Source organism: Paroedura picta, chromosome 9, assembly GCF_049243985.1.
Source record: "Paroedura picta isolate Pp20150507F chromosome 9, Ppicta_v3.0, whole genome shotgun sequence".
Lineage (NCBI taxonomy): Eukaryota > Metazoa > Chordata > Lepidosauria > Squamata > Gekkonidae > Paroedura > Paroedura picta.
In genome coordinates this window covers 67065636-67080578 of record NC_135377.1, presented here as the reverse complement: position 1 = coordinate 67080578, position 14943 = coordinate 67065636, and the positions used below count along the sequence as shown (strand labels likewise).

Below are 14943 nucleotides of genomic sequence, written 5' to 3'. Positions count from 1 at the left end.
TCACAGCCACCCATGCATTAGCAGTTCAATACAGCTCCTCTGAAAACACTTTGGGGCAGTTCAGACATGGCACGCCAACTGACCAGGAGCCTAAAGCCTCGATCGCAGGGGGAGTGCAACAACTACTTAGGCAGGAGTGGAGGAATCCCCTCGCCAGCATTTAACAAGACAAACCGTCATCTCCTTGTCCTCCCTCAAAAGGACATGCTCAACAGTGAGCAACTCAAAGGAATGGGCTGAGCAGCTAATAACCCCATGCTAAGGTTACCAGCTCTGAGCTGGGAAATACCTGGAGACTTTGGGAGAAGGGCTGGGGGTGGGCAGGATTTGGGGCAGGGCAGGGTCTCTCAGCTGCATATCGTGCTATGGAGCCCACCCTCCAAAGCAGCCATTTTCTCAAGGGGAACCGATCTCTTTAGTCTGGAGATGAACTGCAATTCGAGGGGATCTCCAGGCCCCACCGGGAGGCTGGCATCCCTACCTCCACCCTTCCAAGCAGCCATTTTCTCCTGAGCAACGGGAGAGGAGCGAGAATTCCAGGGGATCGTCAAGTCCACCTGGAGGCCTGCATCCCTAGGCACGCTCTGCAAAGTTCCCCCAAACAAAGCGCACCGATTACTCGGTGGAGTAAGTCTTCGTAGGACCGCACTACTACTGGGCCAAACAGGAAAGACCCAAAGATTAAATTCCGCAAAGCTCGCGGTGGCCATAAATAAGGTTTCCCCGGGGAAATTAATCGCGTGAAGGCCTGGAGAGAGAAACCTTGCCCGCTGCAACCCCTCCGAGCTGGGGGGAAACACTCACGGACCTGCAACATGGCGACGTCGCCCTTCCCGGCCTAGAGCTGCACAGGGCCTGGCGGAACTCGCCGCTTTGCCTGCCTGCCACGTGCTAGCGTCGCGGCCAGAGAACTTTTAATCGGCGCGGGCTGTGCTTGCAAAGCGGCGCGCCCTGATCCTCGGCAAGGCTTGGAAGCGAGGACGACACGCCGGCCCGGGTGCAAAAGGAGGCGAGCGCGCCTGGTAGCCGGAAGACGGCTGCGCTCCCGGCCGCTCTCACTTCGGAATCGCCCAGCGCATGCAGGATCGGGCTGGGCATTGATTTCCTTGGTTTTAGCTTCGTCGTTTCGATTCCGCCATTCTCGAGAGGGCTCAAAGAGCTTTCCACAGAGTGAGCCCATAAAAGCACCAAAGAAGTGGATGTTCAATAACCAACGGCTTGCACTCGAAAACTTATGCTTTGAATAAATCCTTGTTGGTCTTAAAGGTGCTACTGGACTCTGATTCTGTTGTGCTACTTCAGACCAACACGGCTACCCATGTGAATCTAGCCAAGGCAGTAGTCGTTCACGAGTCTGGAACCACCACCAGAAAGGACTGAAGCGTCGCATAAGTCTTTATCTGGCCCTTTAGTGGTGTAGAAATGACATGACATTGCTTACAATAAGGTAAACAGCAGTACAGCCCAGGGTCTCTAATGGAGCCTAGAGAGTTTTTAAACCGTTCTGTTCAGTGCAATCCTATTACCTACGCAGGGGAAAAAATAATTGGCATCGAGATATCTTTCGGGTAGGAATACTGGAATAAGGCTTGACTGCATTCAAGATTACTTGAGCAAAAATACGTGCGAAGAATATTTGTCAGTAAGGAACACATGAGGAACACGAGTTTGTGCATTTTGCCCTCTGGTTCGGGAAACCCCTAAACCCCGCTTACTCTTGCATTTCGATAGCAAGCCCATTTTACTCAGCAGGGCTCACCCCCGGGAAAAAGCTATTCGATTGATCCTGTTAGTGTGCAGGGAGTAAGAGCTGAGTAAGTCAGAAGTTTTCGATTCTAGGCGTACGACTTACAGTGCAATAACCACAGTGGATAATATACTTCCAAAGAAATAACGAAGTTCCCAAACTCAATGGGCAGAACCCCCGGTCAGCATCCGTTTCGTGCCCGCTGGGCTCGCTGGCGTCTCGCCCTTGACGCTGCTGGATGGCGGAAGGAGGCCGTGAGACCAAAAGGCTCTGGATCCCGCGCAGCCTGATCCTGTCCCGAGCTCAGTGGACTTACTCCCGTCCCGACTGCATGTTTGCCTGGAAACGAGTCCTAGGGAGTTCAGGGAGATTGTTTTGCCAGGCAAGCCCGATCTTGTCCGCTCTCCAAAGCTAAGCAGGGTCGGTCCCGGCTCGTATCTGGATGGGAGACCTCCAAGGAAGACCCGGGATCGTGCCGAGCGAGGCGGTGGCAAAGCGCCTCTCCGGCCTTGGAAACCCTCCCGGATCGCTCTCTACTAAACCAGCGGCGACTTGACAACCAAAGCCCCCAATTCAGTTTCATAAATTAAAGGATAATAATAATAATAATAATAATTAATAATAATAACTGACTCTTGTTGGATAAGGGACAAATGCGCTTTTGTTCAGTTTTTGTTAACTTTTTTCTCTCTCCCTTGCACCTCCAAAAAGCCTTTCTTCTTGAGATGACGGTTCTCCAGCCTTCCTCTCCTCCTCTATTTCAATTACTATTTACTAAATCCAGAGTTTCCTCCAAATATCATCAGTTGCTTAAAAGCAACTGCAGCACATTGCAACCATTTGCAGGTGGATATTCCTGTTTCACACGGAAAGTTACAAACCACAGATGACATCATGTTGGGGGGGAAAATCAAGGTCAAAATCTGAAGAGAAATGGAAAGGTGTTTGTTTTTTTAAATAAAAGCAGGAAATTTATTTATTTATTATTTTAATTTTTTATATTTATATACCGGCCTCCCCGGGGGCTCAGGGCGGTTTAATTTAAATAAATTTAGAATGTGAAGTAATGTCGAATGGTATATAGATACATGGCATATGTATTTTATTAAATGAGAATAACGTGAATATACATTTATGTAGTATTGGTATTTGAACAATTATATTTTGTTATATTTCTTGATCTCTTTCTAATTGCCAGATATCTAACAGATTTTCCCTTCTTCTGCTGTATTTTGATGTATTAGTCCTCCTTGCTAATAACTGATGAGATGGATGATTGTGATGAAAAATAACAGTACAGTTGTAAAATAGATGGGTTATAATGTTTGGAAATAAAAATAAAGGATCATTGTAAAGGTTATGATGAGGGAAAAAAATTGAGGAGAACGTCTCTGTTTGTTTAACACAGGATGCAGTGCATAGCAGCTTTAAAATAACACTGTGAATCTTTATAGATAGCCCCTTTTTGGATTTTTTCCCTATCTTTCTATTATATTCTTATCTCTTTTCTTAAAATAAAAATAAGAAAAAAGTTCATTATCCAATGCGCGTGAAAGCGTGATTTGGCTTCCGACCTCTAAAAGAGCAGCCCACAACTGACTAGAGTTCACTTCCAACCGAATTGAAACCGAATTGTTAAATAAGGCGAGATTAACTGCGTGCTTGGGCTGCCATTTCCCATCGAGCCGATTTCCGCGCCCGTCTGTCTGCTCGAGCTGTTCTCTTGCCTCAGCGCTTCGGGCTTCGTACCTGCTCCAGCGGTCCTCAACCCTCTTGGGGCAAAACATTCCCGCCCCCCGGCGGACTGCCCGGAGCTCCTAAACCGTTTTCAAAGGGCAAGTCGTCCCGCACAGCCAGTTTGTGGATCGCCAAAAGGAGCCTGGACGACTCTAAAGGCATGCGTGGCGAAGCCAGCGAAGAGGGGGACTTCAGGGGAGCTTACTTCCGAGGAAGCGTGCTAAGGGCGGCGGCCGGCCTCTCGGCGTGGCAGGGCTGCCGGATCGCGGCTGAAATCGGGACCGTCTTAGGGGTCTTTTCTGATTTTCCCCAGCGGCCTGGGCTGTTCCTGGGGGAGGAGCCGACCCGTTCCCGGGGGAGGGGGCTGCCAAAAGAGCCCCTGCCCAGCTCCGGCTCTCACAAGAGGCGGCCCTCAGCCCCGCCGCGACCGTCGAGGGATTTCAGCACCGGCGCCGGCGGACAGAGGAGAGCGGCCGCTGCCCAGGCAAGTGATGCGCGGGGGGGACCCTCCTCTGCGGCGCCGGCTCGGATCCCCCACTCCTCCTCCACAGGCAGCCCCTGGGTGGCCTTCCGCCAGGCACAGCTCTCTTGGCCCCACCTTCCTCACGGGGTTTCTGTTGTGCGGAGAGGAAAGGAAAGGTTTGTAAACTGCTTTGGGACTCCTTCGGGTGGTGAAAAGTGGGATATTAAAAAACAGCTCTTCTAATGCTTTTAATGTAGTTATATGTTGTAAATCGCCCCAAGCCGGGATCTGGGAGGGGCCATTATATAAATCAAAGCGATTGATTGATTAAGGAAGGAAGGAAGGAAGGAAGGAAGGAAGGAAGGAAGGAAGGAAGGAAGGAAGGAAGGAAGGAAGGAAGGAAGGAAGGGATTAATTTCAGGTGAGTCCAGGATGAGAATCTATGAGTTCCCTGTCTCTGACTGCATTGAGAAGGGGGGTGTCAGCAGGAATGCAGCAAAAGGTGATTGCACCCAGGTAATGTGGACAACAGGGCCAGCAGGGTAGAGTCTTTGCTTATCTCTGGGACAGGTTGAGAGGGGACATTCAGGCAGGGTCTGTAAAAGGTAATCCAGCCCTCCTTGCTGCTTGGTAGGAATTAGACTTTGTACCTGGGAAGACTTGCATTCATTGTGGAAATTACACCGATAGACCTAGGCGAATGCCTGGCTATACAAGTCCCCAGCACAATGGGGAGGTATCCAGATGTCCCCATCAGTGAATCCTTTTTCCGCCCCTCATTAGTATCACTCGAGCAGAACCTTGGCCTCACCTTCTCCAAAGTTTGGCATTGTTAGCTCCTACAATGGCTGCAAAGGTGAATGTAGCCAAGATGGAATCAGGGCAGATAGCACACAGCTAGGAAGAGGACCCCAGTAACCCACGTTAGAAGGAATTCCTGCCACATGTTGCATGTCCTGTTCTCCTAGGTCCATGATCAACATGTCGAAAGATCCCTTTGAAGACTCCAACTATGTCTGTTCCTATGGGATGAAGTTAACGTGGGACATCAATGACCCCAAGTTGCCACAGGTATGGATAAGAAGACACAGATCATGTTATAGACCAGGGGTAGTCAACCTGTGGTCCTCCAGATGTCCATGGACTACAATTCCCATGAGCCCCTGCCAGAGTTTGGTGGCAGGGGCTCATGGGAATTGTATTCCATGAACATCTGGAGGACCATAGGTTGACTACCCCTGCTATAGACTACTAGGCTTGGTTTCAAGGCTCAGGTCCCTCTGTCTGCATAGCCCAGGGATTCCCAACCAGGTTCTAGGGAATCTCTCCAGGGGTTATGTGGCCATTCTCAGAAGTTCTAATGGTCACTGACATCACTACATGTCACTAGAACCAACTTCCCCTGTTGCTCTATGGATCTGGTCCATTTCTCAACTACAGGAACAGCAAATGATCAATTGATTTATTGATTGATGGGTTCCCCATCTTACTTCCACACCCTCTTCTCTGAAGGGGCAGGTTACCACTTCTGGGATTCTCAAAGCCTGAAAAATATTTCAGGGGTTCCTTCACAGCCAAAAGTTTGGAAAAGATTAGCATAGTCAGGTTGTTGTTGCTGTTAGGTGCGAAGTCATGTCCGACCCATCACGACCCCATGGACAATGATCCTCCAGGCCTTCCTGTCCTCTACCATTCCCCGGAGTTCATTTAAGTTCACACCAACTGCTTCAGTGACTCCATCCAGCCACCTCATTCTCTGTCGTCACCTTCTTCTTTTGCCCTCAATCGCTCCCAGCATTAGGCTCTTCTCCAGGGAGTCCTTCCTTCTCATGAGGTGGCCAAAGTATTTGAGTTTCATCTTCAGGATCTGGCCTTCTAAGGAGCAGTCAGGGCTGATCTCCTCTAGGACTGACTGGTTTGTTCGCCTTGCAGTCCAAGGGACTCGCAAGAGTCTTCTCCAGCACCAGAGTTCAAAAGCCTCAATTCTTTGACGCTCGGCCTTCCTTATGGTCCATCTTTCACAGCCATACATTGCAACTGGGAAGACCATAGCCTTGACTACACGCACTTTTGTTGGCAGGGTGATGTCTCTGATTTTTTAGTCAGGTAGAGTCAAATCCTTGTTGTGTAAAACTTTTGTGGTTTTCAAGCCCTAGTCCATCAAACAATAGCATGAAGTCCAATCTGCGTTACACCATGGATGGATTGTAGGGAGACAAATTGGGCTATCTGGATCGGCTTCCCCTTCTGCAAACCTAGATGTGTGTTCCAGCATAGGAGGAAGGGAGCGCAGGGAACCCACGGATTTCAAACGAAGGAAAGGGTGCCCCAAATGGCTTAATGACGTGGTCATGGGGGTGCGATAAGTGAATGACCTCTTGCTGAGCTTTCGCTGTTAAAAATATTTTCTGTCCCAATGGCTGAAATGTTTCTGGGTGGCTGCAAACCTTCATCACGGTCCCTGAACAAGCTGACACAATGAGAATGCAACTTGAAATGCCAGATTCACAAAGGAGAGTTCTGTTGCTCATCATTTGCGATGCAGTACTGAGAGTCAAAATAGGCATGGTAATTCAGGATAACACAAATATCTAATCATTAAACCATGGTGAACTAATATACATGGATTAATACAATTGTAGCATGAACTCAACAACAATACAGTCACCAAAAAGGTGAGCATGCTTTAAGATTATTCTCATGCAAGGTTTGTCTACTGGGCTTTCCTGTGACTAATAGAAAAAGAAACTCAAAACAGACATTGCCTGAGATGTCTGTTGCCATGCCATGCGGCTGCCGAACTTGGACTGAATAGAATGCTTCAGCCCCACCACCAAGCAATATGAAGCTTCAATGCAAGTGTCATGCTCCAGCATCTGTGCTACAGTGAAACTTGGTGTTCTGAGTATTTCAACACATTTATGTTCTTCTATTTATATTGATTCCCAGGATTGACTGTCTACTGGGAACATTTTTTCTAAGCCTATTACCTTTTATGTAACTGTATTATTATTATTGTGGAGTTCATGATACTATTGTATTAATTCATGTATATTAGATCATGGTGGTTTAATTATTAGGTCTTTGTGTCATCCTTAATTATCACACCTGTATTTACTCTTAGGACTGCATTTTTAGTTAGTGTTGCTGATGTTGCTGATACTTTCTCTTTAGTTTCCCCCCCCCATCATTTGTGATGAGTAACATCTGGGAACAGGGCTTTTTGGGGGGATGCCCTAACAACTGTAAGCCTACTGCTTCACTGGCATATTTAGCATTCACTTGGGATAGGAATGTGGATCTGACAATAGGGGGGATACTGACGGGAAAAGCAGAAGTTCCATGCATACACAGTTCCATGCATACACAGAAGCTCTTGTGCTGCAGTTTTTGTGCTGCACTTTTTGCAAAAGGGGACTGGCGTTAGGGATGCCAGCCTCCGGCCGGACCTAGTGGACCGACAGAATTGCAACTCATCTTCAGATCAGTTCCCCTCGAGAAAATGGATTCTATGGAGGGGGGATGCTACGGCATGGTGCCCCGCTGAGATCCCTGCCCACCCCAGGCTCCACCCCAAATCTCCTGGAGTTTCCAAAACAAGAGCTCACAACTTAACCCCCGCACTGGTCAGGGGAGACCTGGCAACCCTGGTGTATTGATTATTGGCCTTTTTAGGAAAGGATGGTCCAGCTTTTCCCTGTCATGAGATGCCTGCTCTCTTAAAGTTTCCTTCTTCCTGCCCCTCCGCTTCCTCTCCTTCTCTTTTATCTGTTTGTCTCTGACGCAGGAGCCCAAGCACTTCGATGCCTTCCAGGAGTGGCCAGATGGCTATAACAGGTTCATTTATTCCAGCGAGGACAAAAACGCACAGCGGCATCTCAGCGGCTGGGCCATGCGCAACACCAACAACCACAACTGCCAAATCCTGAAGAAGTCCTGTCTCGGTGTGGTGGTGTGTGCCAGGAACTGCACACTGCCCAATGGGACCAAGCTGCAGCTCCGCCCTGCTATATGCGATAAAGCCCGGCAAAAGCAACAAAGTGAGAAAAGTGAACGGGGAGAAGCCCCCAAATGGCTGTGTAGTTCATCTTTGCTTGGGGAGCTGTATATGACACCCACAGAGTTTGGTTCCTAACAGGTTACCCTGCCCTGGATAGTCCAGACAAGCTGGATCTCATCCGATCTTGGAAGCTGGCCCTAGCTAGTATTTAAGGAAGAAGAAGAAGAGATGGTTCTTATATGCTGCTTTTCTCTACCTGAAGGAGCCTCAAAGCAGCTTACAGTCGCCTTCCCTTTCCTCTCTCCACAACAGACACCCTGTGAGGGAGGTGAGGCTGAGAAAGCCCTGATATTACTGGAGAAGTAGAAGAGTTGGTTATTATATGCCACTTTTCCCTACCCGAAGGAGTCCCAAAGCGGCTTACAATCGCCTTCCCTTTCCTCTCCCTACAACAGACACCCTGTGGGATAGGTGAGGCTGAGGGAGTCCTGATATCACTGCTCAGTCAGAACAGCTTTATCAGTGCTGTGATGAGCCCAAGGTCACCCAGCTGACTGCATGTGGGGGAGCAAGGAATGAAACCCGGCTCACCAGATTAGAAGTCTGTGCTCCTAACTCCTACGCCAAGCTGGCTTTCTCTATAGTTTAGGATGGGAGATCTCCAAGGAACAATAGGGTCCTGTTGTGGAGGCAGGCAAGGGCAAACCACCAAATGTCCCTTGCCTGGCTGCCAGACAATCCTAGCATCTCCTAGCTATACTACACATGCCATATGATAAATAATAATAATTAATAGAATAATTAAAATAACCATAAGATAATAAGAATAAAAAATAATATTTCCTAACAGAGAGTTCCATATAGATGAAGTCTGTTTATCAGATCTCCAACCACAGTGCAACTCCTACTGAATCTTGACTTTAGTATCCAAAAGTAGGCTCTTTGATATGTGGATCTCAGAGATCTTTGGGCACAGACAAGATCTCTTTCAAATGAATGAAACATGCACATGGGATGACTCTTTGGAGCATCCTTGTAACTGTGTTCAGCTGGCAAAATTACTCTGGCATCCACACTGCCTTTTCCAAGGTTGAATCCATGGAGAAGACCCCTAATCTGGGGAACTGGATTTGATTCCCCATTCCTCCACAAGCAGCCACCCAGGTGACCTTAGGTCAATCAAAGTTCTCTCAGAGCTTTCTCAGCTCCACCTACCTCACAGGGTGCCTGTTATGGGGAGAGGAGGAGGCATTTTTAAGCCATTTTAGAATTCTAGAATCATAAATTTGGAAGGGGCCATACAAGCCATCTAGTCCAACTCTCTGCTCAATGCAGGATCAGCTTCTGCTTGAAGACTGCCAGTGAGACTCCTTTGGGTAGTAAAAAGCGGGGTACAAAATAACAGCTCTCTTCTTCTTTCGGTAACATCTCTAAAACAAATCACCGTAGAGTTTATACATTTCAATGTGATTATAAAAACACCAGTATTTATTAATAATGCCATCTAAGTGAAAAACACCCAAAGGCTTGATACATCGCCTCTGATAAAATCCCATCTTATGAACATACTACAACCTCAACGCCACTGACCAAACGCATTTCAGCATTGCTGCCATGATCAGTCATCTGGCATGTATGTAAGAACAGCATACAAGAAATATATAGTGGATTTTGTAGTGTTGGTTCCTTTACACAGCCAATCCCTTAACACACATAGACAAAGGACATTGTGTGGACCATTAGTCAGATGTATGGACTGAGAGACCGCATAAAATAAACGGATTCTCAAATGGATTCTCTGAATTATCCAAAACAGGTCCTGGTCAAGGCAAGCATGAATAGTGTCCCAGCCTGCACTTTCAGCATCCAGCAGTCAAGAGGGAGCCATATGGCCTTCAGCGTACTTTCCATGGACATTTCCCTTCTTGTTAACCTTTTTTTGGTTCCTGGACCCTTGTTTGGAATAAGATTTTTCTTCCTGTTGTTGTGGTCTCCATAAGTCAGCTGCAACTTGATGGGTGGGGAAGGGGGAGTAGATGCAGGATGTTTCATTTGCTTTGCTTGGAAGTTTGGAAGCTGGAATATAGAATGTTACATTTGATTTGCCACCAGCAGTGCCAGCCTCTCCAGAGTTACACCTTTCCAAGGCCATGGAAGCAAAGGAAGGTGCCAGTTCGGAGGGCACTAACTTTGAGATCGACGATTTCTCTCTCTTACAGAAAAGCACTGCCCCAGTTGCAGTTCAGCCCTTGAGTTGATTCCTTGCCGGGGACACAGTGGCTACCCAGTAACTAACTTCTGGAGACATGATGGCAAAGTGATTTTTTTCCAGGTAAAATATAAGTATGTCGTATGTTTCATTTGTGGGTGAAAAACAGAAAGTGCAAAATTATGAAGGCGTCCAGCAAGGTATGAATTAATACTGAGGGGTTAAGGCATTCCTGCAGAAGGTGATGGTGGGGGCTATGTACTTTTTCCTAGGACGGATAAAAACAGCTTAAGGGTGACTTTTTCCAGGAAGGAAACAGTAGGGCAGAAAAGAGTAAAAATTCCACATTTCTCTAGTCTATGGCATTCTCTTCCTTGATAATGAAACAATCCTTGTGGGACAATTTGTAAAAAACAAAATTAACAAACCATGGAAGAAGCTATAAGAGGCAGTAGCGCTTTCAGAAACAACCTCTCTAAACAATGAATTACCAACTTAGAAGGACTGCTGACTTAGAAGGATCTTTTGAAACAGTTCAGAGCTGAGTTGAGATTCACATGCAAAACTGGTGCTGTCAGACGGAGTCATTGCCAACTTCAGATAATTTGCTTCTGACAAAAAGTCATTGCTCTTCCTTCGCACTTTGAAACAAAGTTTGGGTCCAAGGGCACCTTTAAGACCAATATTTTAGTCAAGATAGAAGCTTCTGTGTGCAAGCACACATCTTTAGATATCGTATCATGAATAAAATTGTGTTGGTCTTAAAGGCACCCTGGATTCAAACTTTGTTCTGCTGCTTCAGACCACCATGGTGACCCACCTGAATCTCTTTACCAGTTCAGATTCATCCTTCGTTGACAATTCTTTAAGGGCTGGAAGGGGCCTAAACTCATTCTGGGGCTGACCGTTTATTCTTTTGACTGGCTCTTGCATTCACCTGTGCTGTGCAATATGATATCTTGCCTTCTGGCCTCTCTGGTACTTGGAGATTTGGGGATAAATCTCTTGGCTGACTAAATGTTAAGCTTCATGCAGCTGAAAAAGTGGGATTTGGTTCACAGTAGATATTGCTGATGCCGCAATAAACTTGTTAGGCCTTCAGGTGCCACTGGATTGTTTGTTCCTTTGGCTGCAGCAGTTTGTCTACCCCTCAAATTTTAACAGGGCTCCTAAAGCAGACTTTGCTGGTAGTTTGACCCAGGGCAAAAGAGTGTTTTCCTTTCTGTGAATCAACCAAGGTCTTGAAGAATAGTTATTAAGACCTGCTTATTAGATTTTCTTGAGTCTCTTTCATGACAAGACTTCAGACTAACTAAGCTGGAGCCTTCGATTGTAAATCATGTTGACTTACACTCATGCACTTCTCCTTAACTGGCTTATGGATTGCTAGGTGGTACCTCAATTCATCCTTATTTCTTTCCTTGTTGATGTACGAATCCTTCTGCAGGCCAAGGGACTTCATGACCATCCTAGACCAGAGAGCAAATCTGAGACAGAGGCCAGAAGAAGTGCCCTGAAAAAGCAAGCACCTCCTTCTCACTCATCCCAGAAAAAAAGGCTCCTGGACTTTCAGGTAACTTGTAAAATGTCATTCAAAAAGCAGCTCTTCTTTTACTTCTTCTAATACATGGCATATATTCTAATGACTGGGGAAGGCACTGGCAAACCACCCCGTATTGAGTCTGCCATGAAAACGCTAGAGGGCACCAAGGGTCATACATGACTCAGTGCTTGCACAGGGGATACCTTTAACTTTTTATTCTCCTCTCTGCTCATACTGGAAAGGCCTTCTCTATGTTTGGTATTTCAAGAAGGGATTATTCGAGCTAACCAGGGAAACATTGCTCAGCTACATGAAGGATCTAGAAGCAAGAAGAAGAAGATGCATGATATGTAGATTAGGGAAGCACCATTTGCGCCAGTGGTCTCCAACCCTCGGTCCAGGGACTGGGACCGGTCCGTGGATCACTTGGTACCGGGCTGCGGCTCCTCCTCATCCTCCTCCTCCTCCATGGTCTGTGGCTGGGGCTCCCTCTCGGTGTGGCACTGCGCAACTGCTGCTGGCAGCGCCCCCCAGTGGGCGGCAGGAAGTCAGGGGCGCCGGCGGGAAAGCAAGTGGAGCAGGGGCTCAGGCGGCGGCAGCAACGTCCCTCAGCAAAAGACTACCCTCCCCCGGGCCTCAGTAAAATTGCCAAGCATTGACCGGTCCCCAGCTGGGGGACAATAAAAAGGTTGGGGACGACTAATTTATGCCACCTGAGCTCCTCTGAAGAACTGGAAAAGGTTTAATAAATTGACTAGCGCAAAATGGTTTTAATGATTTACAGGTGATTTGATCCTGCTGAATTTCTCCACACAATCCCATACACAAGTACTGTAGCAGCAAAATGTTAGTGTGGACTGAGCTGTACACAACTGAATTAGTCACCACCCCAAAATCGTGGCTACCAGCCTTGGCACGGATGAGGTCACAGCTCTGGTTTCCCCTCTTCCTGTCATGTGACCTCATATCATGGGCTTAGAACTTAGTGAGTCCCAAGTCTGGAATGGTTGAAATCCACACGCTAGAAATGGTTAGAGCGGGGCATGGGGGAGCAGAGATTGATGAGGAAGAGAAGGGGAAACAATGCAACGTGTGAAATATAAGCTCTGCCATGGCCAGAAACTCGTCTCTTAGACCATATTGGCGGACAGTAAGCTAACCCAAAGGATCAGAGTCCAACCCAGGGTCCTTTTTGCTTGTTGTTTTTTCCTTTAAATGGTATTTCAGTCTCTTTAAATTGTCTGTTTATTAATTCTGCATTTGTGTTTTTGTAGGCTGCTTTGGTTTCCCACGGGGAAGAAAAGCAGGGTAAAAAAAAAGCCTAAATAAATAAGCAATCTCCACCATGCATCTGAAAAATAGTTTTAAAACTGAACAAAACCGGTTTATCTCAGTTGTCATATTCATTTATCCTGCAATAACTTTGTGTATGTATGTGTGTGACGTATGCTTCCAAATATCAATTTAATTGATATTCTGTTTAGATAGGATCATGTAATGAGAACAGCGAATGCTTTCACTACATCCATCATTTGGCATGTGAAGGAGCAGAAAAAATCAGCATAATTCCAGAGACCTGTTTGCCACTCCCAGCCCAGCCTCCTCATACATTTCAAAATGCAGACTCTTACAAAGTGGCTTACGATGCAGCCAGTGCTCCTGAGGCTATGGAACTGCCACTCCAAAAGTGCCCAAGCTCCACAATCCATGCAGCTAAGCCAAGTTGTGGCTATGAACGCGCATTTCCTGGTTATATTGGATCCGGTTTGTATTCAACATTTCACAAAGACTCCATGGATATCCCCGCGGATTCTGATCATGTCATGCTGGACAGACTCCCGTATTGCATAAATTCACTAAGTCCCCATGAAAAGAACCTAGATGGAATCCTTAAACACCAGGGATTGAAACAGTTGGTAGAGGAAACGAATAATGGAGAAAGCATTGGCCATGGCATGAACCAACCTGGTGCCAATCACCCTGAAAATACTGGAGGGTATCTTTGCAGCTACGATTCTCACTCTGCTCTCGAATTTCCAGCTCTGCAGACTATTATAACTACAACCACTAAGATGTCCTACGAAACCTATAAGTCATCGGTGGTGAAATGTGGTGACAGTTTTTATGAAGCAAAAGATCTTTTGAGCTGTCCCCTTGGGGAAAGTATTTCTAGAAATGCCTGCCCTGAGGTGAAAATTCAGGAAGACTGGAGAATGGTCAACTCAGTCAGTGAACAATTTCTGACCCACAATAAGCCAGAACATGGAGAGTCAATGGAAACCTATCAGAATGGTCCAAACACAGAAAGGAATTATACGGAATATGAGGGGGAAACATTTGGATTTGAGAATACTGAATACTAAGCCCTTAATGTGGTACTCCATAAACAGCTGACACATTTGTGTACAAGGACCATTTACTAATAGAATGTGTATATATAGCAAATGCTTATGTAAAAACCCTGCAGAGACAAGGCAATAAAGCAATAAAATGGAGAGCAGATTTTTAAAATTTTATTATAAAATATCTACAAGCATTATCCATATTAAAGACAGTTTTGGCAGTCTTTGTGATTTCTCCTAAGCCTTTTAGTAGCTTCTATTCTGGAGTTTCATTTTGGCTTCCAGAATTACGGGAAAAGTCACTGGTGCATCTTCCGTTGACACACACAAAGGCACAGTGAATTTTGATATATTCAAATGGATTTTGCATGCAAGAGAGATTCTTCACTTTGTGTATTTTGTCATTATATGAGCATATTCTCCCTCTGTCTGGACTATCAGAAAATGTTTTCAATATGTGAACAGCATAGGTACAGAAACTGGACAGTTACTCTTTAACAGTTCAAATAGCTATCTGAATCATGAATAAGAAAACTGACATAGGATACAATATAATAAACAGGGATTTATTTTATCGAGTTGTGTACTTCACTACAGTTTTCCTGGAAAGGAATTTTGATTGCTAACAGGCTGTATTTTACTTTGATAGTGATTCCTTTTTTCTTTTCTTACCACTGTTGCTATTGCAAGGTGTGTAATTAACCATAGAAAAGAGACAGTAAGATAACCTCTTATATACATAATAATAATAATAACAATAATATAATATATAACATATAAGAATATATATTTTTAACATACATGATGCTGGCCTCACTGCCGAAATAGAAGGAAAGCCTACCTCTCCAAGGAAGATCTGGAATCCCCCTCCCCAAGTTTTATTGCAGGGGCTAATATAATTT

General features: G+C 45.9%; 2 protein-coding genes across 2 annotated transcripts in view; one reads left to right on the top strand and one right to left on the bottom strand.

Annotated features, from left to right (window-relative positions):
• The window catches only part of SYCP2L (synaptonemal complex protein 2 like), a 39692-nt gene extending 38710 nt beyond the window's left edge, over positions 1 to 982 (bottom strand). The window contains exon 1 of the mRNA XM_077353196.1: positions 809 to 982. Coding sequence (XP_077209311.1) covers positions 809 to 817 — 9 coding nt within the window. The 5' untranslated portion in view covers positions 818 to 982. The remainder of the gene's footprint in view (positions 1 to 808) is intronic.
• A 3946-nt stretch (positions 983 to 4928) lies between these two features.
• GCM2 (glial cells missing transcription factor 2) lies at positions 4929 to 14062 on the top strand. The gene is made up of 5 exons (XM_077351211.1): positions 4929 to 5018; positions 7735 to 7987; positions 10167 to 10279; positions 11604 to 11729; positions 13184 to 14062. Exons 1-5 carry the CDS (start codon positions 4929 to 4931, stop codon positions 14060 to 14062), a joined length of 1461 nt encoding a protein of 486 aa, XP_077207326.1.
• The last annotated feature ends 881 nt before the right edge of the window (positions 14063 to 14943 follow it).